The sequence below is a fragment of the Cupressus sempervirens genome, chromosome 6 (assembly GCF_028749045.1).
Source record: "Cupressus sempervirens isolate cs-2001-9-10 chromosome 6, ASM2874904v1, whole genome shotgun sequence".
Classification (NCBI taxonomy): domain Eukaryota; kingdom Viridiplantae; phylum Streptophyta; class Pinopsida; order Cupressales; family Cupressaceae; genus Cupressus; species Cupressus sempervirens.
In genome coordinates, this window is record NC_143123.1 from 40,415,472 (window position 1) to 40,442,237 (window position 26,766).

The 26,766-nt window shown below is 40.7% G+C and overlaps 1 protein-coding gene across 1 annotated transcript in view; it reads right to left on the minus strand.

Moving 5' to 3' along the window:
• The window catches only part of LOC149551010 (FAD/NAD(P)-binding oxidoreductase family protein), a 304,663-nt gene that overhangs the window by 216,665 nt on the left and 61,232 nt on the right, over positions 1-26,766 (minus strand). The window contains exon 6 of the mRNA XM_089786572.1: positions 8,223-8,273. Within this exon, the coding sequence (XP_089642698.1) occupies positions 8,223-8,273 (51 nt within the window). The remainder of the gene's footprint in view (positions 1-8,222; positions 8,274-26,766) is intronic.

A 26,766-nucleotide genomic window follows, 5' to 3' on the forward strand; every position in this document is an offset into this window, starting at 1 on the left:
GCAATAACCTGGCAGGCAGAGTATGTTCAAATTTGTTCTGCTCACAACCAAATGTGTTTTTGGAATATTCTACCAACAAATGTGCCTTCCAATCAGCTAAAATCTGGTTTAGTGAGCAGATGGTGGGTTTCCTAGACAAGGCATCTGCAATGACATTGTTCTTTCCTTTCACATATTCAATGTCAAAATCAAAAGCCTGAACCTTGCTTACCCATTTTTGTTGCCTCTCGTTCAAGTAGCTTTGCTCCAAAAAATATCTCAGACTATTGTGTTCCGCACGAACGACAAACTTGGCACCCACCAGATACTACCGAAACTTGGTTAGTGCATGTACAATGGCCAACATTTCTTTGTCATAGATGGAATATAAGTGTTTCGTTTGTGTAAGCTTCCTGCTCTCATAAGCTATGGGGTGTATATCTTGCATCAATACTGCACCAATGCCTTCTCCAGATGCATCGCACTCCAGAATGAACGGTTGAGTGAAATCACGTAATGCAAGTATAGGACAAGTGCTCATTGCCTCTTTCAACTTATCAAAAGTGAGTTGTGCCTTTTCATTCCACTGGAAAGACCCCTTGTCAGATCTGTTAAGGGTGCGTTGATTGAGAGAATCCTTTAACAAACCTCTGGTAATAACTACACATTCTGAAAAACCCTCGCAAATCCATGAGTGATTTTGGAGGAGGCCAATCAAGGATAGCCTGAATCTTCTCTTGATAAACTTCAACTCCATATTTACTAACAACATGCCCCAGGCACAATATTTCTATCATACCGAATTCACACTTGGATTGCTTAGCGAACAAAGACTGCTCCTCCATGATCCTTAGGACTTCATCCAAATGCTTCAGGTGCTCCTCCCATGTCCTACTATAAATAAGATCATCAAAAAATACCAACAAGTACTTATCCAATTGTTTGTTGAAGATGCAATTCATGCACGATTGGAATGTAGCAGGTGCATTCGTCAATTCGAACAGCATGACCAGAAACTCATAATGCCCGTAGTGACAACGAAAGGCCATCTTTTCCACGTCTTCCTCCCTCATGCAGATCTGATGCTATCCGAAACTGAGATCGATTTTCAAAAAATAGACTAGGCCATGTAATTCATCTAGCAACTCATCTATCCTTGGAATGGGATATCTATTCTTTATTTTTTTTTGTTCAACACACGATAGTCCACACACATGCGCATTGTCTTGTCCTTCTTTTTGACCAAAACCACGGATGACCCAAAGGGGCTGGAACTGGGACGGATCCATCCTTTCTCTAGCAGTTATTGAATCATCGTTTCGATGTCATCTTTGAATTTCTTAGGATGGCGGTAAGGTGTGGTTATGACCGGCTTGGCTACTGCTTCCAACTCAATAGTGTGTTCAAATCCTCAATGAGGCGGTATACCAGGAGAAATGTCTATAAAAACTTTATCATGTTTACTTAAAATATTCTAGAGAGATCATCATCCTGGGAGGTGTTTGTTGCCCTTTTATAGGTAATGCATCCAGATGAACACAATTTTGGCTAGGACATGCAAATGCATTACATATTTAAAACATGCAATCACTCCTAGAGAACACAATTTTGGCTTGGAGGTGGAGTTTTGGGCAAAATACATGTAAATGCAAGGCATGAAAACCTTACATGCAATTGGCTCTTCTAAACCCAATTTTGGTCTATAGATGAGTTTCATCACTTTGCCTTGCACATTTTAAACTTGCATTTGAGGTTTCTAAACCCAATTTTGCTTTTGCATCCAAAAACGTCTCATCTAAATGCATGCAGAGAACCCAATTCTGGCTTCTAACTCAAAAACATGCATTTGCATTGACCTTTTACACATGCGTTTGGGCTTGCAAAACCTATTTTTTCTCTACAAGCAAACACATGACATGTAATACGGCCTAGAGAACCTGTTTTTGCTCCTTGAAGAAAAGCGTTTGAACTTGTGCGTTGCCAATGCATATTTTATAAATGTAAAAGCCCTCTCTTAACCGTTTTTTGGCTTATAAGGTGAAAATGTGACATGCAAAAGCTTTCTCTAAACCTGTTTTTGTCTTATAAGGTGAAAACGCGACATGCAAAAGCCTCTCACAAACCCAATTTACCTTGAAGGAATGTGTTTGCATAAAAAATGTCACATGCATTTGCTCTTGGAGAACTCGATTTTGGTTGCAACATGAATTTTATGCATTCATCTTGCCCATTTTACACGTGTTTGGGCTTTCTAAACCCAATTTTGGACATTCCAAAGAAAAATGTACATCTAAAAAACTCTTGTAAACTCGATTTTTCTCTCCTAAATCAAAAACAACCATCTTAAAGGGCTTTTAGATCACAGTTTTACCTAGCAACTTATAAGGAAAGAAACTCTTTAATTTATTTGCATCAACCACATGCACATGCTGTAGAAGTTGGAGACTACGATCTGCCAAAGGGAGATGTTTTCAAACATTGAAATCCTTCAACAAGTGCGATCTGCGCTTAGGATTTCTTTTGCAACAACATTTGCAAGGTTTACCACATGCATTTGCATCTTCTAAACCCGATTTGTAGCTAAGGTTTGAGTCCTTCAAAGGCTTTTGGTCATTGCATGCAGACATACTTGGAGAACCTGATTTTGGAGAGAACAAGTTCATTCTAACTTCTTCAAAATTTTGCTCATTGATCTCCAAGTAAGTGTGAGGATTCGGGTTTGTTTGCAATTTCTTGCTTGTTTTGCTAATTTGCTACATTCTTTGGCTCTTTGTTATCCATTTGTTCAAATGACATTGGAGACATCTAGACACGGGTGGGATAGTAGCAGGACAGAAGAAGGTATTTCGGGGATTGCAAGCGGCTCACAAGGACACTGATAGTGGACAGGAGGGGACTTCGGAGAGCAGCAGGGTGGAGTATGAGGAAGAGAGTACTTCCGCGGAGGTTGGCAGCAAACCAGCAAATAGTGAGCCCACATTTTTCACCCCACCGCAGTTGTCAACTTTAGTGCACTTGTCCGCTCCCACGTCACACATTCCTCCTTTTGGTCAGCGTCATGCACCGGTCATGATGACCCCACCAGTGATAGCAGATGTTCCACGGGCAATGGCAGAGGGTGTCCCACCGACGACAAATGTTGATACACCGACGACCACTCCAGGTGTTACTTTCTTCACGGCCGTAGCAGATGTTGTTCCAATTGCACCTGTGGAGCCAGTCTCGCAGAGGGTAGAGTTGCCAGTGCCGAAGCCTGAGCCCCAGGTTCGCTTGGATGTGATTTACTGTAATGCAGTCATCACCGTTTCGTCTTCATTGGTAGCAGCCGCCAAGCCAGTACAGACAATCCAGTCAGCCCATCCAGCACACCAAGAGGAGAGCATGGAGCCCTCACAATCAGAGCAACCAGAGGTGATGGATAGAGCCAGTGCTTTCTTGAGACAACAATTCCGACTCATCCCTACCAAGGTTGGTCCGTCCATCCAATCCCTCGAGCACCTAGCAGTATCAACTACAGTACCAGAGCCTCAGGAGGTGGGGGTGTCATAGGTCGAGGTTGCACCGAGAGTAGAGGCCGCACCAGATGTGGGCATGGTCCCCACAGATGAGGAAGAGAATAGTGATGCCAAGTGGACGATGGAGGGTTTTGCAAAGGAGTATTATAGGTCGGATGAGGGCAGGTGCAGGGACTACCTCAGGGCTATGAAGGTTGTGCTAAAGAAGGGACACGATGTGGCATTGCAGGCTATGACTCGGCGGGGGGAGTAGCATTTGGTTCAAGCTTACATCAGGGGGATTTGTCTACAAGGGTTCCATTCATGTTTTGAGGAGAGAGGTTGGCCAGCAGTTGAGACACTGGAGATGTTGGCAGATTGGGCCAGTGAGCCAGAGTTGGGGCCACCCAACACTCCGCTGGAGAAGCTGGCGCATGAGATTGTGGGACAGTATAAGGAGGTTTATTATGCTCACAAGCGCGCAGACGCGGACAGGATTGCAACCAAGAGATCTTGGGCAGTTGAGAGGAACGCTAAAGAGAAGTTAGCTACGGATTTGGCCAGTCAGTAGGCAGTTGGGCAGCTGAGAGGGTAGCTTTGTTGAGGGATAAGGAAGCGGTTGTGCAGGATAAGGATGCAGCAGAATAGGAGTTACAGTTAGCCAAGACGCAAGCTATGGATACGGCACTTCTTCTGAAGGAGGCCGTCGAGGTTAATTCACAGATACAAAATGATTTGAGCATCCAGACAGAGCAGGTCTATGAGTTGCGTCAACAACAGCATTCTTCAGGGGCACCACCTTCTCTCTAGTATTTTTGTTTTGTTGTATGTGGGTTGTCTCCTATTTTGTTAGTCGTCAGGAGATGACTTTTCTTTTTGGGGGGGATGATGTCGTCAGTAGATTTTGCATTTTGCAGCCGACTGGGTTATGCCATCAGAGGTTTTGTATTTTGTAGCCGATGTCATTGGTAAATAGTTGTAGCGGACATATTGTATGTAGCTGATGGCCCCTTCAAGAAGGTTCGGCGTGAAGTATTTATACCCCCTCTGAGTACATTGTAAATCATCTTATGCTCTGTATGTAACCTGTTGACATATGCGAATAAAGGAGTACTGCGATTGTTGTGCATCAATCAATTAATTTGTGCGGTAAACAGCTTCGTCCAACAACGGCTTCTTGGGCAGAGGTTTATTAACTCTATCCCTCGAAAACACCGGCGGTTTGAAATGCGAGTGACTTCATGAGGATGATGTTGATGATGCCATACTCTGTGCCTTCTTATGGCCTCTAACAGGGCGGTGGGAGTGAACCCCTTTACCCAACCTTTCAATGGTTCTGTTAGTCCATCCATGAAGAGTACTACTCATCTTCTTTCAGAAATGTCCGTGACCAAAACAAAGAGTTTCTAAAATTCTTAAATGTACTGGTCAACCGATCCAATTTGTCTCAGCTATGCCAAATCTTTGAAATTGAGTTCCAGATCTTTACCATTAAATCGATCTATCAATCTCTCAGTGAATTTCGCATAAGTATTTATTTGATCATGCCCCAGCGTGATGGTGTCATGATGCCACCATTCATGCACAACTCCATCCAAGTGCAATGCAGCAAATTTAATAGCTTCTTCTTCTGGCATGGAATTAAGCTGGAAGTAAGTATTGGCCTTCATTACCCACACTTGCGCAAATATGAATCCAGATCCATCAAATGGAGACAAATTTACTTTACTCAACTTCCTTCTGAGATCATCATTAAAATATCCTTTGTTTCCACCCCCTGATATCTCATTCTCAAATCTGTATAATCTTTGTAGGATACATCTTCCTCAAAATTCGTATTCTTCCAATCTTCCCTCAATTGTTCTTGCATTTCTTCAAAGGTTCGTTGCTTCCCTTCGTGGGAAAAGATGGCATGAAAGGTCGAGAGCGTACTAGATGAGGGTTTGCATTACCCGATACAGAGTTTGTGCTGTGTCCATTTTGTTCACCAGATATTTTATTATTTGCCAACTTATTGAGAGTTTCTTCCATGAGTCATTGAGTATCATTGATCTATGTCTGATTCCTCACAAGCTCCCTTAGTAGTGCCACAAGTTCGGCGGTTGTGGGTTCCAATTCAGCAGCCATTCTATCAACGGAATGGGTTCTTCTTCTCTTCCTGCTATAAACTCTCATTCACTATCCACAGGCTGGTAAGATCAAAGCTCTGATACCACTATAGTGTTTTGACCCATGCAACGACTCTTAACAATCTCTCTTTACAATTCTTGAGGACAGTACGGTAAGATTGGAGTTGATATACAGATGCCAACTAGAGGCCGTACAGTGTCTGTGTGATTGTACGAAGTGATGGAGTGGAGAGGGCAACCGGTCGTACACCAAGGATGGCGAGGTCGTACGGCGTGTAGTCACTTATACTGTGGAAAGTGGATTTCATACAGTGGAAAGGTTGTGCGGGGGGGAGACATAATGCTCGTACGGAGGAGGGAGGAGCGACACAATGGCCGTACGGTGACTTGAAGGCATAGATCGTACAGATGATGGAGGCAAGGTCGTATGGTGGTCTAAGGTCATATAGATATGGGCAACTATGGAGGTCGTACGTTTAGTGGCTTAGTCATTGTCAAATGGCCGTGGATGAGGGACAGAGTTGATAATCTATGGCAATGAAGATGATAGAGAGTAGGGATGATACACCAATAATGCCAGAGAACACAAACGTTTGCCAAAGATTGACCACAAGAAAAGCATAACCAATTAAACAAGTTATATATCCAATTTGCAAAATGATGGTGCTTTGATTTGCCAAATCGAGCGAAGTGCTACAGGTGATAGAATAGGGTGAGGGTTAAATCCCACCGAAGCCAGAAGAGCCAAATAGGGAAGGCCTTTCACTTCCGAAATGTCAAACAACAAAGAATCCCAACAAGAATTCGCAGTACAACAAAATAATCCAAATTGCATACCTAAAGACTACCTACAAGCTGTGCTTAAATACCCGTCAAGAAAAACTTTCTGAGGGTGTACAAAGATAGCCGACGGCGACACAAACTACGGAAACAAAATAAAAATGGGTGCAAGATATATTAAATCAATTGGCCCATTAACAATAGTTTGATAAATGATTTATTTTATAACGGGAACATTACATAAGTAAAAAAAAACTCATCATCAATATACCAAAGGTAGACAATATGAAACAATATTGGATCGTAGTGTTACAATACAATATTCCTAACGACAAGACAATGTCACTAAATACCATTGGCAGCGAAGACGATCAAAGATATTGTGAAGCAATATTGCATAAAAGAAATCATTTATTAGATACCCTCACTAAAACATGGATATCAAGAGTCCAAGACTAATAAATGGAGAGTGGTAGTTACTGGAAATCATTCCTATCGATGAAATCCTTTAATTAATTTCATAATTAACAAATATACCAATGACTAGTAAATAGTCTACAAAATTGTGAGTTTTGGAGTGATGGTAGTAGTCAAGATGCAATGACAATATCATTATTATTAAAGATTTGTTGTTAGCTATGAAAAAGGGGCATCTAAGACTAGTCCTTTGGCAAACGACCATTCCCAAATATAAAATATAAAATATAAAGGAAGTTCAAAACACCTCTCATTAGGCATGGTGAGCAAGAAAGAAATAAAAAGGAAGAGTAAAGAATTTTAGACTGACATTTTGGTATTTATACCATTGGTACAATTACACAACATATTTTAATAATTAATTTTGCCAGGCTCAAGGAGTAATTATGAAAATATAAACATTTCTATAAATAAATAAATATAAATATACATAAAAAAATCATAAATATTGATAATTTCGTATTATTCTCATAAATATATTGTTCAATAAATATATTAATTATTTAATATGAAATTCAGAAGCACATCACATAATATTGGTGTAAAGATTTAAAATGTTAATTATAATCGTTGTAATTGATCATGGTAAGGAAGGAGAGACAATCACAATTTGGTGAACAATGATGAGAACACCACCTAAACATGCCACCTCATAGTTGTGACCAGGAAATCCCCATGGGACCAAAGGGGGACAAAGTGGACTGTCTTTGGGCATAATAAGGATAGGTTTTCGGGGCACCTTATTGTTAATACTCTTCACATTCCCTACCATGGTGAATAGGTGTTCAATCATTAGAAGTTAGGAATGACAAGATGAAGGAGAACAGCGATAGGACACCAAAATAGGTAACCCTCCTCGTATGTATGACAAGGGCAAAATGAGGCCAATGGGGACAATGTATCCACTCTTACGCCTAGGGTAGGAGGTTTTTGCGGCACCTCATCAAGTCAACCTATCTTGTCAACTCTATGGTTGGGCCGTCCTCAAGTTAATTGCAACATCTATTGAGTTGATTTACATTTAGAAGTTATACTATAAATCCCAACTATGACATTATATGAATCCCAAATGAGTTGTGTGGTATTACTTAGCTAAAGAAACCCTACATGCAGTAACCACTGACCCTAATTTGATGTAATTATCATTTCAGGGCCAAATTCTAGGTAAAGGAAAAAGGGGACATTACAGTAGACCATAAACTAAATGATTTATATTTAAAGCCAATCAATGCAGACTGTGCTACAAAAAATTTGAATTGATTAATCCACATTTTTAAAAAGCTAATCATCATCATAAATTCGCCATTGTTTTCCTTGTAAAAAAATAGCATTTAACATGCTCTTTAAAGGAAAAAAATAATACCATTGCCCCAATAACAGCATCAGTTGCAAGGGTTGCCTTCAAGATTTCCGACTGCAAAATGAAGAGGATGGTTAGTCTACTGCAAATATTTAATTACTTTCAAATGCACATATTCAAGGTTCAAAAACATGGACTCGGTGTATATTTTCCACAGATTATAAGAGTGAGTGTTCAATGGCATCATTCTTCTATAACCCCCAAACAACCCTCTTTCACTATGTAAAAGAAAGAACAATTATAAATCAGCATGGATAGGGAACTACTGAGAACATGTCAAGAACTATTTGGAGATTATATCCAGAACAATATGTCTATAAGAACCCGCTAAACCAGAAAATATTGCAGTCAGTTCCATTTATTTAATGCCAAGTTACCAAAACAACAATGATTGCTAATATCAAGCTGATTTCTGTGACAACCAAAAATTTAAACATTTATATCACAGTTTACCACTGTAGCCCATGAACGTTCACAAAATAATATCAAGGTTAAAAGAAGAAAAGAACAGCATAGCTACTACCCATAGAAGATTTTTATCATGCTTAAAATATTAGATCATCCCCACTAATGGAATACTTGTAGCACAACGGACTGTCACACAATTCATTCATCCTTTCTTCTTTTGTTAATTAAGCAGCCATTGTCTCTCAGCAATGAAGATAATCAAAAATTACATTAAACTTAACTCTTACAACTTGAGTATTTACATGCTCTAAAGTCATCTTAACTTTTTGCTAATTTACCAATTCGGATGCGGACTCAGAAACAGATGCAGGAAGTGTGTATTTTTTTGGGGGAGGGATGTGGATGCATATGGATGCGTCTGTATGTGTGTGTGTGTGTGTATATTTTATCCATTTAATATAATATTGCTAAATATATATATATATATAATATTGCTAAACATTTTTTATACATTTATCTATCTACTGGCTCTCACAAAAAGCCCAAAATTGCTCTCACAAGGCAATATATAATTGTCTATCTGCTGGGAGTTTATTGAGTGCTAGCTGCTGTTACAAATTGTCTATCAGCTGGCCATACCAATCTGGGCAATGTTGGGAGTTTTGTGAGAGCCATCCAAGGTTGGAGTAGGACTTTACACATTCAAAGGCTTCCTTGCTATATTCATACCTGCTAATGGGTTGTACTGCCACAGAAGGAGCTGTCTATGTTAGGGACTGCAACAGAAGTTGCATATAAGTCTGAAATACTCCATTAAGGGTGTTGTACAAGCTGATGGGGTCCATACCAGGCCTGTAGCTGAGTTCTGGGCAGCGACTGAGTGTGTCACAGAGTTCTGGGGAGTGATTTGGTCTGTAAAGTTCTAGAAAGCAATAATTGTCTCTCTCTATATATATTACAGAAGTTAGCACTCGACAAATGCATCCTGCTGGCATCCAACACGCTTCCAAACTCATCCCGCATCCATCCACATCCGCCTCCACCTCCAAGCCCCAGGAAGCCGCATTGGTAACTATGACATTTTGTTGTAAGTAACTGCCTATCAGGAAATCAAAACCACTTTGTTAAGTCACCTGATGTGGCAAAAAAAAAACTTTGTACATGTTTCTCAGTACATTCATGCTCTTAATCCTTTCTAATTTATATATCACTAAAATAATTATCCAGTTATCTACTAAAGTAAAAATCATCGCTTTATATAATTTCCATAGTTGCCAGGATAGTAGCACTAATACTGGTACTGTAGTTGGGTACCTTTGCATCATTTTTTGAAAAAAGCAGATGGGTACACTGAGATGCCAACATGTGGGTGTGTTGTTGTTGTTTGTCCTCGCTTATTTTAATATCACTATATTATTAACTAGTTGTCTACTAAAGTAACAATAAACTCGTAGTACTCTTTCCATATTTGCCATGAAACTGATCCTGGTACAGCTATTGTAGACAGGTAGCGATATAAATATACATGTATATGTATGTGGGTATGTATGTATGTGTATGTGTGTGTCTGCAACTGTGTGTGGAACTCATTTCCAGTACCAGTCTCCTAACAACTATAGAAAGAATATAAAGGGATAGTCGTTACTTTTCTAAACATCTGGATCATTGTTTGTCACATATTAGGAATAATAAATACTAATTACTGAAACTTTGAATGTCAAGTTCAACAAGAAGAATACTGAAAAGATTTGATTGATTCATGTTCTAAGGCAACTGTTAAACATGTTTGAAACTTAATAGGTTCAGTAGGTGCAATAATAGCTTATTCATATTGTCAAACATTCAAAGCTTTTAGCCATAGATGAACTATTAAAAAAAATGCACAGCTCTATGAATGTATTATAATTATAGTAAGCCATGACAAATATGTCTGGTGTCATGAAAATTATCATGCAGTCGTCTGAAAGTTTTACCCAAGTTTGCTATCACACAGTAAACACAACACATTTTACAGTTTTTTTTTTCATTTTAAATGATTCTGTGCTCTTTTTATTGGAGAGGCAATGCCTTGTGGTATTTGAATTAGGAGATGATGGAAGCCTTGGTCAAGACAACTCTTGCAACTCAGGATCTCTGTACCTGAACCAAAAATAAAAAACCTATCTTGGCTTTGAAGACACTCCCTGCAACTATAATTCTTTAAAATATTACTATTTTTCTATTTGATCAAAATAAGGTTTTTAGATAAAGTGTAATGTAAGTCATTTTAGAAAAATCCCTTACAGGTGCCTTCATTGTTATATACACTCAAATATATTGCGGGATTCAAAATTTCCCAAACTATATGGCTCTTTAGTAGTCAAAAGTGAACTTTTGCTGATCTTCATCAACTATATGAAACTCAACTGCTTCAACTTCAGATATGTCCAGTTTGGGACCAAACTTTGTGCCAACTATCCAAAATTGTCTACCAGGCATCCTTGTTTTCTCTAAATTCTAAGGTAAAAATCCTGTCTCCACAACTTCCAAGATTTTTAAGCAATACCCAATCAAAAGAGACTCTACACCTATTGGAAGTAGCCCTCTTCAGGATTTTTGATCACTAATCAAACTAGAAAGTAATCATCACAGCAATCAGAACAGGTGCATTTGTTTCTAAACTATCTATAAACTAAGTTGCCGATTCGGGCTCGAGGAAGGATTTGGGTTCGAGGTTCGAGCAAAAAAAGCATTTCCCATTTGGGTTTGTGGGTGGTTTCGTGAGTATATATATATATATATATATATATATATATATATATATATATATATATATATATATATATATATATATATATATATGTATATATATGTATATATATATATATGCATTATATATACAAAATATATATATGTGCATTATATATACAAAATAATAAGAGAACCTCGTGGGTCCTTCTAGGTTCATAATGGGTCCTCTCGGGTTCGCTGTGGGTCTTGGATTCACCATGGGTCCCCCCAGGTTCGCCGTGGGTCCCCCCAAGTTCGCCGTGGGTCCATCCGAAATCACTCCGGGTCCGAGCAAGGTCCTTCGTTTGGATGGTGGGCCCACCCGAGTTGGCACGAACCAAAGCGGACCCACAGTCCAAATGAAGGACCCTGCTCAAACCTGCAACAAACCCGGACGCGAACCTGGACTCGGATCCAGGCAGCAGGGTCCAAACCTAGTAACTAAGTCTATAAATAATATTAAAAGGTCCTTTGTAATAACAACTATTTACCGTATTGGGTAAAGAAAATAATGCATACAGACAATGGAATAGAATAGCAGAACTATATTCGCATACGCCAAGATATTACATTATGCTTATGATGATATGATGATTACAACGATCCCGAAGAGTGATATAAATACTATCCGAAGAACCTTCCCGAAGGTATCCGTCAGCTACAATAGTAGAACCTTCTCGATACACACCCTGTTGGCCTGACAGCATACATCTTGCCACACACCCCATCCTAATACTGACGACATGTCTCCTGATACACTAACGGGATACATCCTGATACATCCTGATACACTAACAGGATACATCCTGATACAGTATTTACTGACAACATCATCCCCCCCAAAAAGAAAAGTCGTCTCCTGACGATGACACAACAAAAACCCAACCAACTATATTATTCATAAAACAACAAAAATAACATGGACTTATACATCATGAACCCGAAGGCTATGTCTCCGACTGCGAAGACCAGCTGTGTTGAAGTTGATACAGCTGATCTGTCCGGACCTTCAAATCAGCTCTGATCTGAGAGTTCTCTTCCACTACTTCCTTCAGCATCAATGCAATCTCCTGGCACTCAGCTTCCTTCTGATCATGAGCCTTCTTCGCTGCATCTTTTTCTTGAAGAGCTTCTACCAATTGCTGCTTCGCTGCTACTAGCTATTGTTCCACCTGCTGCTTCCCTTGTGCACTTTCCTCGAGCTATGCTAACAATGTTGTCCGCTCTGCTTCCCACGCACTCTGCTGGGTGGTAGGTCGGTCGGCCATCTCCTCCCAAGCCTTCTCAGCCATCTCCCGAGCTTCCTGCCCAGCCTCTGCCCGTCTTCTCTCTGTAAGCACCAACTCTGCCAGGAACTTGCTCTGCTCTGTGATGACAGCAAGGCAAGAATGAACATCCTTATCCTTCTCCTCCGCTACAAGTAGAGGGCCCATCGCTTGTACCCCTTCGTCTACTTTCTATACTGCTGATAATAGATTCTAATCCTCCACCCCTAATGATGCCGGTACCTCGACTACCTCGTTGCTCGACCAAATGGCTTCTAACTACGTGTGCTCTCTCATAGGAGACTTAATGGAAGAAACTCTATCAACAAGGGAAAGCAGCTGTCGCCTCAAGTACTCACTCGCCCGACTCGCTGTACTCATCCGGTCCACTGCCGGCACCTGGGGTTCCGCTTCCGGAATACTGAAATCAACATCCTGATCCTCATCCAACAGAGTGTCCGCTATGGTGACTACTGCATCTGTCCCAATCAACTCTAGACGAACTTGCTCCTGTGCACCTCCATGACTAACTCCTCCCTCTGCTACTGGCTCCACTACAGGAAGTGGCTAAGGCAAACTCTCTGCTACAGGTATGGGTCGGTTCCTGAACCACTGGCTACGGCTGCAATCCCGCTATCTGCGTACCCATAGTTGTGGTTGCTGGTGATGCTATCCTCTGGCTCACTCTAGGTTGGACAAGCGCTGAATTTGAGACTGATCCTATCGCTGCTATTGCCCATGATCTAGAATGTAGAGTGACCGGGGTCATCACCACTGGACACCGAAACTGTCTGAATCTTGGGATGTGGACATCCACCATGGTGTGTATGTGTGGTGTTGGACCTGCCTGAACTAAAGTAGTAGAAGTAGTAGTTACTAGTGCAGCCGTCAACTGACATGGAAAGTGAAGTGGGACTACTGAAACTACTCGGCCTTCCTCATCATCTTCCTCCTCATCCTGCTCCACCTCCATACCCTCAATCATCCTACTCACAAGATGTGTCCTAGCGGCCACTATCCGTGTTGCTTGATTCCTCCATCTCCTGTCGTGCCCTCTTCTGGCCCACACCCTTCTGTCCTGTAGGTGAATCCAAATGCTTCAATTGCATTACCGAAGGCTCGCCAGGTACCGCGGGACTTGGCTTAATTTCTAGCTACTCATGGGGTATTGTCCTCGCTGTAGCTTCCAGAAAGAGTTTGATGGCGTAGTGCGGCATATAGAACATTTTGTGCTACAGGGTCATGAACTCATCCATGTGTGTGGCTAATAGAGAAGCCCAGTCATACACCTTCCCATTCATGATCCCGTTCACCATATTGACCAACGGAAAGGAAATGTCAGATGCCTTGTTGGATCCTGTAAGCCTGCTTTTTACCACATCCATCAAGCACTTCCAATGGTCCTCTCGAATATCAAACTTTCGCAGCCCTCTTCCCTTCAAAGTGTCTATAAGGGTATCCATCTACTACTGTAACTGGTCGTTACACACCATCCGTATCAGCTGCAACTTCGTCTCCCTGCTCATCTTTTTGGGCTTACCATCAATCTTGGCTCCTCTTTGCGTTGCTCCTAGTATACCAAATACTCTCGTAAAATCGACTGGCCGGAATGATACCACGATGTCATACCCCGAATACGGAATTGAACACTTTCGGGAATGCCTGTCATAAGCCTCAATCATAGGCCGCAAAACGCCCTCAAAATCTTGGATACAGAAAAGTGGCATCCAAATAGCCCACTCCACCTGCACCTTTCTGATTCTTGCTTTAACCAGGTGAGTATCTGGATGTTCATCCCACCATTTCCGGCAATCCCATCCATTCAATCCTTCAAAAACTACAGTCTGTGGCATTGTTTGTACATCTAGCCGATTCTGCACTTTTGCCCTGTGCTTGCCTTTGTCCTTCCCCTGCGGCCGTGCTTGAGAGGGCCTTGCCTGCCCATCTTGGTTCATGGTCAAATCTTGATCTAGTTGCTTTCTCCAAGCTCTCTTACCGGCTGATTACATACCTAATATGCTTTTACGAATTTGCTGAAAATAGAGCCATTAGGTCAGTCAGTTGTTTGTACGGCTGGAAAATTCCCTTTGGCTTGCGTACGAATGCTGGCCCTTTTACTTTTCCTTTTGTATGTTGTACGTCCATATGGCTTCTCTGATTCTATATGCCATACGGCTTCTCTTGCTCCTTTTGGCACTGTACGGCTACTCTATCAATTCTTGTTGAATGGAGAAGTCCAAGCACTTAGAACAAATGCTTCAGTGACCGCTTAGTGAATGCTCAATGTCTCTAGCCATACGGTATTAGTGTGAGCACTCCACTTATCAAAATTTGCACCCTCACAAATTTATATAAAACTGCGTTCCAAGATTTCCACACCAGTCTGAAGAAGCCGTACGGCTTAGTATGCAACCAAAATCACATGCCCTACGGTGTTCATCTTGCCAGGATATCAAAGGTGAATGCTACATGGAATAGGCCGTACAGCATCTATGTGCAGCAAATCATATTTAAAAACTCTACAAAGGTTCATGTACGATGGCATAGGGTTTAGCTATCAGACAACTACAAGCTTTGATTGCCCACCAGTGAGGATTTAAAGAATACCATACGATGATATCACTTGGCGGTACGGTGATAGTTCTCTTAATGCCTCCTTCCAAAATTAGTCTAGACCAGAACCAGGCGACATAAACACAGAGTTATACGTATAAAAGGGTGTTTCCCTACTGTACTGACACAGTTGAAGAACCAGGTTCCAAGATCTATGCAAGGTGTTTCAAGCAGAAGAATTCAAGATGGGTTGCCCTCGAACTGACAATTTAGCAGAGTCCTAGTCCTTGACGACAATCAAACTAGTCTACAACTAAAGACGGAAGTACGAGTTGAGAGGGCATACAATCCTAGCTACTGAACGAATAACATTATGGGTCAGGTAAGAAATTGAAATATGAACAAAATGGATGCTAAATGGTGCAATGATGTGGAGGAAATGACTGTCGAGACGCAAAAAAAGTGCTTGTGACAACAACAAAAGCTAGCTATGTGGGGTAGGTCGTATGGCATATACAAGCAACAACCATATTTGAATACTTCATAAAGGCTCTCGTACGGTGATTACTTGGGGCACTGTACGGTAACATAAGGTTGGATGTCGTACGATGTTTATCCTAAGAGCACCGTACGGTGATTACTTCTTTTTTGTTTGTTTGTTTGTTGTTTTTTTTTTTCACATACTACTGCTCCTTCATATTCATGTATGGCAACGGCTTAGTGGGCGCGCGATGAATCTTTAACTTACACCCGTTCACTGTGTCCAAAACTTCCTGTCCATCCAGCATCCACAACTTGATCGCTCCATTGTCACCTACCTCCCGCATCTGATACGGCCCGACCCACTTAACCTTGAACTTGCCTGGCTTGATCTCATTCCGGCCGTCGTACTTCAACACCCATTGTCCCGTCTGAAACCTGTTCAATTTCAAGTGCTTATCGTGCCATGCCTTCCGCCTGTTTTGCGTTACCTCAATCGTCCACTGCGCCAATAATTGCTTCTCTTCCAGCCTATTCATTTTGTACAGCCGCTCCCTTAAGCTTTCCATATCGCCCAACTTGTTTTCCAATGCTATCCGCAGGCTCGGAATCATGAATTCTGCTGGTACTACGGCCTCCTAACCGAACATCAGATGAAATGGTGTGTCCTGTTGTGACCTTATACGCCGTACGGTAAGCCCAAAGGGCAGAGGGTAATTTGTCCTCCCAATCCTCACCTTCGACCGCGCAGGATTTGTAGATAATCAATACCAATATTTTATTAGTGGCCTCGGCCTGTTCGTTTGCTCTTGGGTAGTACGGGCTTGATAACGAATGGTAAATTTTGAACTCCGTGGTGAGCAAGCGAATAACATGGTTTACAAAATGTCCTCCCTATCACTCATTAGCTGCAATGGAATCCTACCTAGTAATAATTTGCTCATAAATAAAATTTGTTGTGCTTACCGCCGAGTTATCTGGTACTGTGCTTGCTTCCACCCATTTGGTCAGGTACTCCGTCACTACGATGATGTATTGGCACCTTTTGGTTCTACTCGCCTTAAAGGGTCCGATGAAATCCAATCCCCATCATTCAAAAAGTTTTTGAGCATGAGAGGGATTCAGAGGCATGAAGTCTCTCTTCAAAGGTTTCCCAGCTCGGTGACATGTATCGCATGCAACGACCCACTCCCTAGCGTCATGTACCATCGGCCACCATAGTCCTGCCAGAAGTATCTTTCGTGTGGTCGTGTCTAGCCCCAAGTGTCCTCCTGTCAGTCCTTCATGTGCTTCCTTCAGTACCCTTGGGATCTCTTCCTCTAGGACACATTGCCTTAGGATCTGATCAGGTCCCATTTTATATAACAGCCCATTAATTAGCTGAAACGTTCGGCTTCGTAACACCAACTTCTGTCTTTCATTCGGTGGCATGCTACTTGGAAACTGTCTCGTCGACAGGTACTCTTCGATGCTTGTGTACCACTTTGGCAGTACAGCAATCTGAAACAGCTATGCGTCAGGAAAGTCATCATTGACACCGTCTGTCGGCTCTCCTCTTCTAAGGCATGACTGATGATCTGCACTTACATGTTTCTTCCCCGGTCATACGATGATCTTGAAGGTAAACTCTTGCAATAGAAGTAACCAGCCGCTGATCCTTCCTTGAATGATAGGTTTATTCATCATAAACAGCAAAGCCTGATGATCAACATAAAAGATGAACAGTGTCGCTAGCAAGTAATGACGAAATTTCTATACAGCGTCAACCATCCCCAAAGCTTCCCGTTTGGTCGTAACGTAATTCTATTTGACTCTTGATAGCAATCGACTAGCAAAGTAGATCGGATGATCTAGCCCATGGGTCCCTATCTATGCCAGCGTTGCTCCAATTACATAGTTGGATGCATTGACATGTACATGAAACTCTTTGCTCCAATCCAGATACACCAAGATGGGTGCTGTAGCCAACCATACTTTGAGCCCTTCAAATGCTTCATCCTGTTCCTTCTCCCATCGGAACGATTCTCCTTTGCACGTTAACTTGTCCAACAGGTATGCTATCTTGGCAAAAATTTTGATGAAGCGTCTGTAATAGCCTATATGCCCAAGGAAAGATTTTACCTCCGATACATTGGTGGACGACTGCATCTCCAATATGACCCTCACCTTATCCGGATTTGTCTTCAATCCCTCCTTACACACTATGTGTCCAAGCAACCTTCCCTGCGGAACCATAAACCTGCACTTCCTCGGGTTCAAGGCTAGGCACGCGCTTCGGCATCTCTCCATACACTCACCTAAAGCTGCCAGATGTTTGTCCTCAACACTGAACACCGACCAATCATCTAGAAATGCCTTGAAGTTTCCGACGGACATCTTGTTGAAGATGTGCAGTATGATCCACTAGAATGTAGCAGGCGCATTGCACAGGCCGAACGGCATCCGGTTATATGCGTATACTCCATCTTCTATGACAAATGTCATCTTCAATTTATCCTCCTCTGCGATTGAAATCTGATTGTATCCGAAAAATCCATCCATGAACATGTAGATCTCGTGTCCCGCTCCCTCCTCCAGGATGCTGTCCATTAATGGAATCGGGAACGAATCCTTGAGGGTGACTACATTCAGGCAATTGAAATCGACACATATCCGGATCAAGCTGGTGTCCTTCAGTGAAATTACTATAGGCGACACCCACTCACTGTTTTGAACCTTGAAGATAATGCTGGCCTCCAACATGTGGTTGATTTCCTCCATAACCCGAGCCGCATAGTTCTTGTTCATCCTGTAGGGTCGCTTCCGTACAGGTAGTGCTCCTTCAATCAACGGGATGCAGTGCACACATAATTCCGGGGGTACTCCTTTCAAGTCCTTGTATGTCCATGCAAACACATCCTTATACTCCAAAAATATCTTGAATGCCACTGCCTTCAGTACTGGGTCCCAGTTGTCTCCCACCAGTATGTTTCGTGGTTCGGCTTTGTCTCACAAATTCATGGTCTATAGCATGGCTTCATGATAATTGATGGGTTCCCCTTCAATGAACTTATGAGCAGGTGTTATATCCAATGGCGCATCTCCTTCCTTTATTTCGGTGAATTCGCTTGGAAATTCTTCTTCATTTCGTCCTTCCTCAATTGTCAAGACATTGTAGATCTAGAACAGCTCATAGTCCTCCATTTGCCAGTGGTAGAGACCGCTCACTCCAATTGCAGGACTCCCTCCTGATCTAGGTCCAGAAGTTGCATGACTTCATCCTCTTCATCTTCAGAGTCCGATGACGGAGCTTCTTCCCCAACCATTTGAGTGTGCAGATCAATGACATTTCCGCCCTTTGCTTTCAAGTGATAAGGTATTTTTCTTCCAATCATGTTTCGCCTTGGCTTGTATCAGCCACCCCCGACCCAGAATGGCATTGTATCCTTTTCGCTTCAGTGGGATCACAACGAAATCCAACAGGAACGGCTGTGTTCCAATCGTCACTGGTTGGGCTGTCAAGATTCCCAATGGCTTGATTCCATGTTGATCAGCTGTTAGCAGCTGGAAGGTAGGTGGCCACAATGTCAGCTATCCCAACTTTTTCTAGGTATCCTCTAGTAGCACATTGACACCAGACCCACCGTCCGCTATTGTGTCCGTCAGCACAATCCCGAGAATGCCCATTTCAACAACCGCCGAATAGTGTCTGGATGAAAGAGCTGACAACATCGGGTCTTCCGCACTTGCGGCCCCTTGTTTCTCCTTTTCTTGCTCTACAAGTTGCTTAGCAATTGGAACTATATTCGTGAGTGCCGTATGGAGTTGAGGCATAGTGAGTAATAGATCATTTATTCTGACGAGTACCTCATCTTGCAATATTTGTCGTACAATGTTCCGTTCTGCGTAGTTCCGTACGGAGGTACCAGGTGTCTCGTTTCTACCTACGTTGCTTTTTGGATCTCGACCCGCACTTCTTTCAGTCTCTTCTTTTTCTTCGTCGGGTCAGGATACACTTTTGCTTGCTTCCGAGTGATTGCCAAAACCTCTTCCTCATCCGTCCCGACAGTAATCAAGTTTACTCCAGACTTCGGGCACTTAGCATCGTCATGATCGCCAAGTCCACAGCATCTGCATAACAACTTTGGTGTGTTCGTCGTTGTGCACTCTCAGGCGAAGTGACCCCACAGATTGCATGCACGGCATTGAACTATCGACCGGCCATTCGCATCATACTGGATTCAACTCCTCCCACCATTATTGTTGTTGCCGCTATTGTTGTTGTTTTGGCTGCACCAATTATTTTTGTATCCTCCCGATGTGGCACCCTCCGCACTGTTGTTGTCGCTCCCTCCGAATGCGGACGCTTCCTGTGTGAGGAACACTTGCTGTGGTCTCCTTGTTTTCAAGTTGAAATGGCATTCCTTTATCGAATGTCCCATGATCTGGCAAATCTCACAAAATTGATCTTTCGGGCACGATCCTTTCATATGCCTTTCTTTCTTGCACTCCATGCACCATAGCTCATTGCCCTTAGTCTCCTTGTTCATGTTCTTGAACTCCATCATCTGAATCATGTCCTTGTGGAGGGCACATACCTTCTTGCTACTACCTTCATCATCGCTGCTATCTTCTCCTAAAGACGCGTTGTCATCTGAATCGGATGAACTATTCTTTTTCTTCTTCTTGGTCTTCTGCTCACTTTCTAGGTTCATTACCCGGTTGTACACTTCAGTGTATTTCGATGGTGGCACGATCTTCATCTTCTTTCGCAGCTTCTAGTGAAGGCCTTCAATGAACCATCTTTTCTATAACCCATCAGTCGGCTTATTCTCCATCTTATTGATCAAATCCTTCAACTTCCTCGCGAAGACTCGGATTGTTTCATTCTTCCCCTGCTTAGTATTGAATATCTCCACTAAAATTTCATTATCGTCCCACAAGAGTTGAAATTCTGTGATAAACGCCTTTTTAATGTTATCCCAACTGTTTAACTTTTGTGGATCGATATCAGTAAACCAATCAATTGCCACCCCCCATAGGGTTGCTGGAAATTGCCTCATCCATTTGTTTGTATCCGTTATGCCATTGGCCCTCCAAATCATTTCACAGGTTTTACAATGTCGGATGGGATTAGCTGCTCCATCACCATCAAATTTAAGCAACTTCTCCTTTGGTCCCGCCATCCTAATACCGATGCTTGGTATCATGACGTTGATGCTTGGTATCTCGACAGCTATGCTGTTTGGTGAAGAAAGGTCTCCGTTCAGCAAATCTGTCCCTTTTGGAAGTGTATCGCGAACGAAGAGTTCACTCCATGCTCTTGCCCCCTCGGCACTCGAAGCCGTGCGAATCGATTCTCTTCCATCAGGATTCTCTTCCCTCAACGAATACAAATTCATAAACTCCTCCCTTGCTTCTTCCACCAACTCCACCCACTGTCGAGTTTCTTCCAACAATTCCTCCGCGCTTCTGTGTCCGTCAGCAATCTTTCTGCGTTCGGCTTGCTGTGCCAAAATTAGATTTCCTTGTGTCATGTGTATTTCGTCCTTTTCCTTCAGCTTGTTCTTATTCTTGTTCAGCTAATTTGGCATTACTCTTCATTCGCCTCCCTTTCCAAGTCTATTGGGCAATAGCCCCAAATATTTACCATACTGGGTAAAGAAAATAATGCATATAGACAATGGAACAGCATAGCAGAACTATATTCACATACGCCAAGATATTACATTATGCTTCTGATGATATGATGATTACAACGATCCCGAAGGGAGATATAAATACTATCCGAAGAACCTTCCTGAAGATATTTGTCGGCCACATACAACATGTCAGCTACAATAGTAGAACCTTCCCGATACACACCTTGTCGGCTTGATAGCATATATCTTGACACACAGCCCATCCTGATACTGACGACATGTCTCCTGATACACTAACGGGATACATCCTGATACATCAACGGGATACATCCTGATAAAGTATTTACTGACGACAACAACCCCTAATTTTTAATTTTTGTTTTGGAATTTGTGTCAATGAAAGGACATAGCATTAAAGCAAATAAATTTCCTTTGCTGATGTAAATTATGAATTGTCTTTCATAACACAAACTGCTGCCATACATTTTATATGGATTGATCATTCAATAGAAAGCTCCAAAGCAAAGAAACACATTAACATTATATTATTCAAGTGAAAGTACATAGAATTCATATTAAAATAAATCATTCGATAGAAAGCTCCAAAGAAAAGAAAGACATTAACGTTATATTATTCAAGCGAAAGTACATAGAGTTCATATTAAAATTGATCATGTAAGTCCACCTATAAGAAGAAATCTGATGACAGCTCCGCTGTTCCTAAATCTACAGAAAATAACAAGCTTCATGGGCACTTCAAGCCCCTCCAATAGTCATTTAACACCTCCAGCTATGATAAAATCTTAATACATGCTTCCAACTCATGAAGAATGACGTCCAAATTGCAAATTACCATCATTTTCAGGTCTGATTTCTTAAACAAAAGTTTTAGGCAGTCAAATATGCATGGCACAAGGCAAAGGCGACCTGCAAATTCTTCTAAAAATCATCTCCGACAGAACTGAAACCAAGTGTAAACAACTGCAAACAAATGCTAAGGCCCAGATGCCTCTTCCTGAGTGAATAACCTTCCCAAATCAGATCAATAGACACTACTAATGGAAATAACAGCTCCCTAGCACAGGTAGTGCCTGCTCAACAAGACAGCCTTACACTATATATTTCAATCAGCAGCACATGCCCAGAAAACAATTCCTAATCTAATCTGATCACCTGGCCCTAAAAGAAGATAACCCAAAAGGGACTTGAAGTTTGCAGTCAATTTCCAAGTCTTCTCAACAAAACAAATGGCACAACCTGCCCTAGGTAACTATACAGCCATTTTAATAGGTGCACTAAAACACAATCAAATCCACCAAAAATCTCTGCACTGTGATCAAGAATCAGACCTCAAAATCAGCCATCAGACCTTTGAATATTTGTTATTTTCACTATTCCTTGAAACCACAAACTCGAAAAACCATACAAACCAGCATGATTCCTGTGCGAAATAAGCCAAGCAGCTAGAATAGATCTTTCACAATTGAAACTGGTGAATATTGACGAGGATTTTCATCCTCAACTCATAAAAGAACTCATTATTCTCCCTTACAACATCTCAATATGTGTGCAACTTTGACTAAAACTATAAATGTAAATAAGAGTCAAAAACCATTTATGTAGAGTATTTTGAAAATTCAGTTTAATTCATAAAGTTAAGCTGGACGAAAGCAAGCATTCAGGGCTGCAAAACCCAAATTACAAGCCAACAATCACACTACTCTACTTTGGACAAATATGGGTCTAATTCCTCCAACTTAAAGAGAACAACATTAGAAAATTTTACGGTTTCCAATTGTAATTCAATTACACAGAGTCAATTCCCTAGTCCCTTTTCATTTTGCAAGTCCCTTAGCTGATCACCATTGAACGTATCACTGAAATTTTTTTTTTTTTTAATCACATTTCTGATCCGTTATTGTCTACATTTGGTTTTCTAATATAAACTTCGTGAATTTCACAAAATCTAATACACGTGTAAACAAAATTCCACAAGCTGGCAAGAACTTTAGCTCTGATACCATTGTGGTGTCCTACCCCAAGTTCCACCATATTTTTTACACCTTTTTCTTGCTTCAGTTCATGGGCATTAAAACAAAAAGTTGGAATAAAGGTGAATATGGAAGTTTCTACAAATGTTTGAATGAGGTTGTGATTGCAATTATCCCTTTTAACTCACCCACATTATTTAGCATCTATGGTTGCAATATCAATGTTGCAATGATTTGTTTAACTGATCAAGATATAATTTATTGAACTCAAAGCAAGAACAGATCACAAAGATATATAGGATATGAACTCTGACTTTTCAGCAGATTCAAGCTTCTAAAAAGGAACTCAGCCATACAATGAGAAGCTTAAGAATACAAAGCCAGTTCAATAGCCACACACTCTTAACTATGCATCTGCTCTTATCTTCAGTGTCTAGGCATTCAGATAATTATGTAAGCTTATCTGTCTTAATTCAGAGGATCTGTATTTTGTGTTGCTTGATCAGGAATGAACCATACTCCAAGCACATCATAATTAATCACGCTTCAATACATGAATTAACTCTTCAAATGTAGTGACACATCACAAGTTATCCACCACAATCTTGAACAGCTTCAGATTCACAATTTCCTTCAGCAATTATGAACATGGGGCACGTCTGATTTGTGATAAGCCAGGTCAATGTCTGCAGCTGCAATATACCGAATAACTCAACCAATACTAATCTCCAGTAGCAGCAACTGGGCTCAAAGCCTTCTTTCCAGGGCTATTTTCCCCAAACAATGCCAGCATTAAATCTGGCCTCCAACACCTCAATACAGGTATAAATGAAGACAATGTAAAATCATCTTCAAATATGGTGTCCCTATTTCTCCACTTTATGACCTAAGAAAAGAGAAAAGCTTCAAACTATGTTCCAGTCTGGACTACATCTCCCTGTACATGGAAGCAAACATTAGATGATAAACCTGTGTTGCTGATATGGACCAGGAAGTAGAAGAAAAAATCTCTAATGTCCCTTTTTTGCCAGTTAATGCCTCTTGCATGGGATCAATATCAATACTGAGCCACAAACTCAAAGAAAAGACCTTGAGCACAGGAAAAGACTCTCAGACTCAACAATGAAACAAGGAGCAAATCTTGAACAGACATACACGGAAACTTCAACACTCCTTTGAATGCTAATGTCCTCATATCAGGTTAAACTATAATGCCCATTCAACTAACAAGACTCCTTGAATCTTTGTAATGGACTGGTAAGTCACAAGGTTCAAATTTGAATTTGAGTTCGTCAATCATAAAATTCGGATGAATTTCGGCAAACGTAAAAATTTGAAAAAAAATCGACATTAAATTTAACTAACATAAATTTATTTATTTTTAAATATAAGTAATATATCCACAAAATTGTCAAAATAGTTCGACATTGTTATATAATTAAACTAAATAACTCAATATAATTTTAAAACAAAATAATATTATTATAAATAAAAATATTATATTAAATATCATCAAATTTGGATGAAGTTCAGAAAGGGTAAAAATTCGCTGAAATTCGAACTTCATGGATGAAAATCGGCGTATCTTGCAACTTAAATGGACTGAACACCATTAGCAGCAGTTCCCCTGTTTCCAAAGTCGCTTCAACTGTTTCATTTTTCCCGCTGCTTTGGAATTGGTTTTTTTGCAACGAATGATACATTCTTCAAACTACCAGCTCCCCCACATGAATAATCATATCAATATCATTCATCATAATATAAGTTTGCTGAAACACATTACTTTTATTAAATATACAGCTATTCCTTTCCTCATGCCAAAATATAACAATAACCAATATTAAAATATACCACATTGCTCTGAAGCAACCTACAAAGTTGAAACAACTTGCAATACAATGTGAGATACTTCCACCCAATCATTGAGAAATCTTAAGGGTTTCCACTCACAGACTCCTGAACCAAAAGTTAAATTCTCCAAAAACAAAACCAAAACATGTTCAAAATGGTCTCTTAATGTTCTTTGATAGCAAATCCCTGTGACTCTTAGTTTTCCCTCTACTTATCTCTTTATTATCCCACTTTTATTTGAAATTGGGAAAATAATTTTTAAATGACAATTAATTTTTAACCAATGTTACACAAGGACACATTTCCTATCCCTGAGGGACTCGTTTCTGTCCCCAAAACATTTTGCAGGCAATGGAACAAAAAGGGGATGTCCCCTAGGCATCCCCTGTTTCAAAAAACATACATGAACATTTGGAGATGGCTGGAGATGGCTAGCCATCCCCGTAGCATCCCCACAACGAAAAAATGTCCCTTAGCATTGAAAAACAAAAAGAAAACATTTTATATATTTATTTTTGACAGAGCAGTAATATAGGGGGGCCATATGGTTCTAATTAATGCCCGTGAATGATAAAATTCAAATGAAGGAGTTCAACTAGGACTGGTCAGGCTACCATTAGATGATAGCTAGAATGAGGCTTAGTTTCATATATTGTGCATCTAGCCTATCACATTTTCATGTTAGAAACTAACGGATACATGTTTGAGATATTTTAATTTCGATATTTATGTTCATAGACCATAGTTTTGATGGCTGAGACTGCTGTTATACTATTATCATTTATATTGTTGTACTGCTATTGTAACTTGTGAATTGGTGATTTACTTTCATATTGTCTTGTTATCAATTATTGACATGTGTCTCTCTTTCCCTTTCTCTATCTATAATAATCTCAATATATTTTGAATAATTCACTTTTATATATATATATATATATATATTAAAAATTTGTATGTTGCCGTCCCTTGTCATCCCATATTTTTGACTCTTTAGGAAACATCTTGTAAACAAGTCCCTTGCCGTCCCACATCCCCATCCCCGAAACATCATGGAACAAAATCACCATTAAAGTCATTTTAATATTTTGTTAATCTGGCGACTTAATAATTGATTACTAATGTCCCAAAAGTAAACATTACACATATTGGTTGGGAAATTCTCTAGAAAAAGCATAAGGGTGAGATACCAAGAATGCTTTGCATTACAGACTTAGATTTGCAAATCATCAATAAAAATAAATCCTAGAGAATGCTTTCTTTAATGACCATCTAAACTAATCGTCTCTATGTTCTGATGCAGAGCCCATGTCTACCATTTGTAAAAGAGAAATGTACATCTGCCAATCGTAGTTTCTTGCAAACTTAAACATACTCATGTTATAGGTACAAATTTGTGGGAGCACAAGGCAGTCTTGGGCTCATTTGACTAGTTTCCCCATAAGGTAGGCATTGCCCTGTTATGATCACAGTTGTGACCTTTCTCCAGAGGTGGTGATTAGGATCGATTGAAATTTAGAGAATCTAGAACACCTCTAATGTCATTTGTGCAATCAAGACTAATTTCATGTTCAATCTTTGTTTTTTTGTGAAAAAAAATATTCGGCTTTAA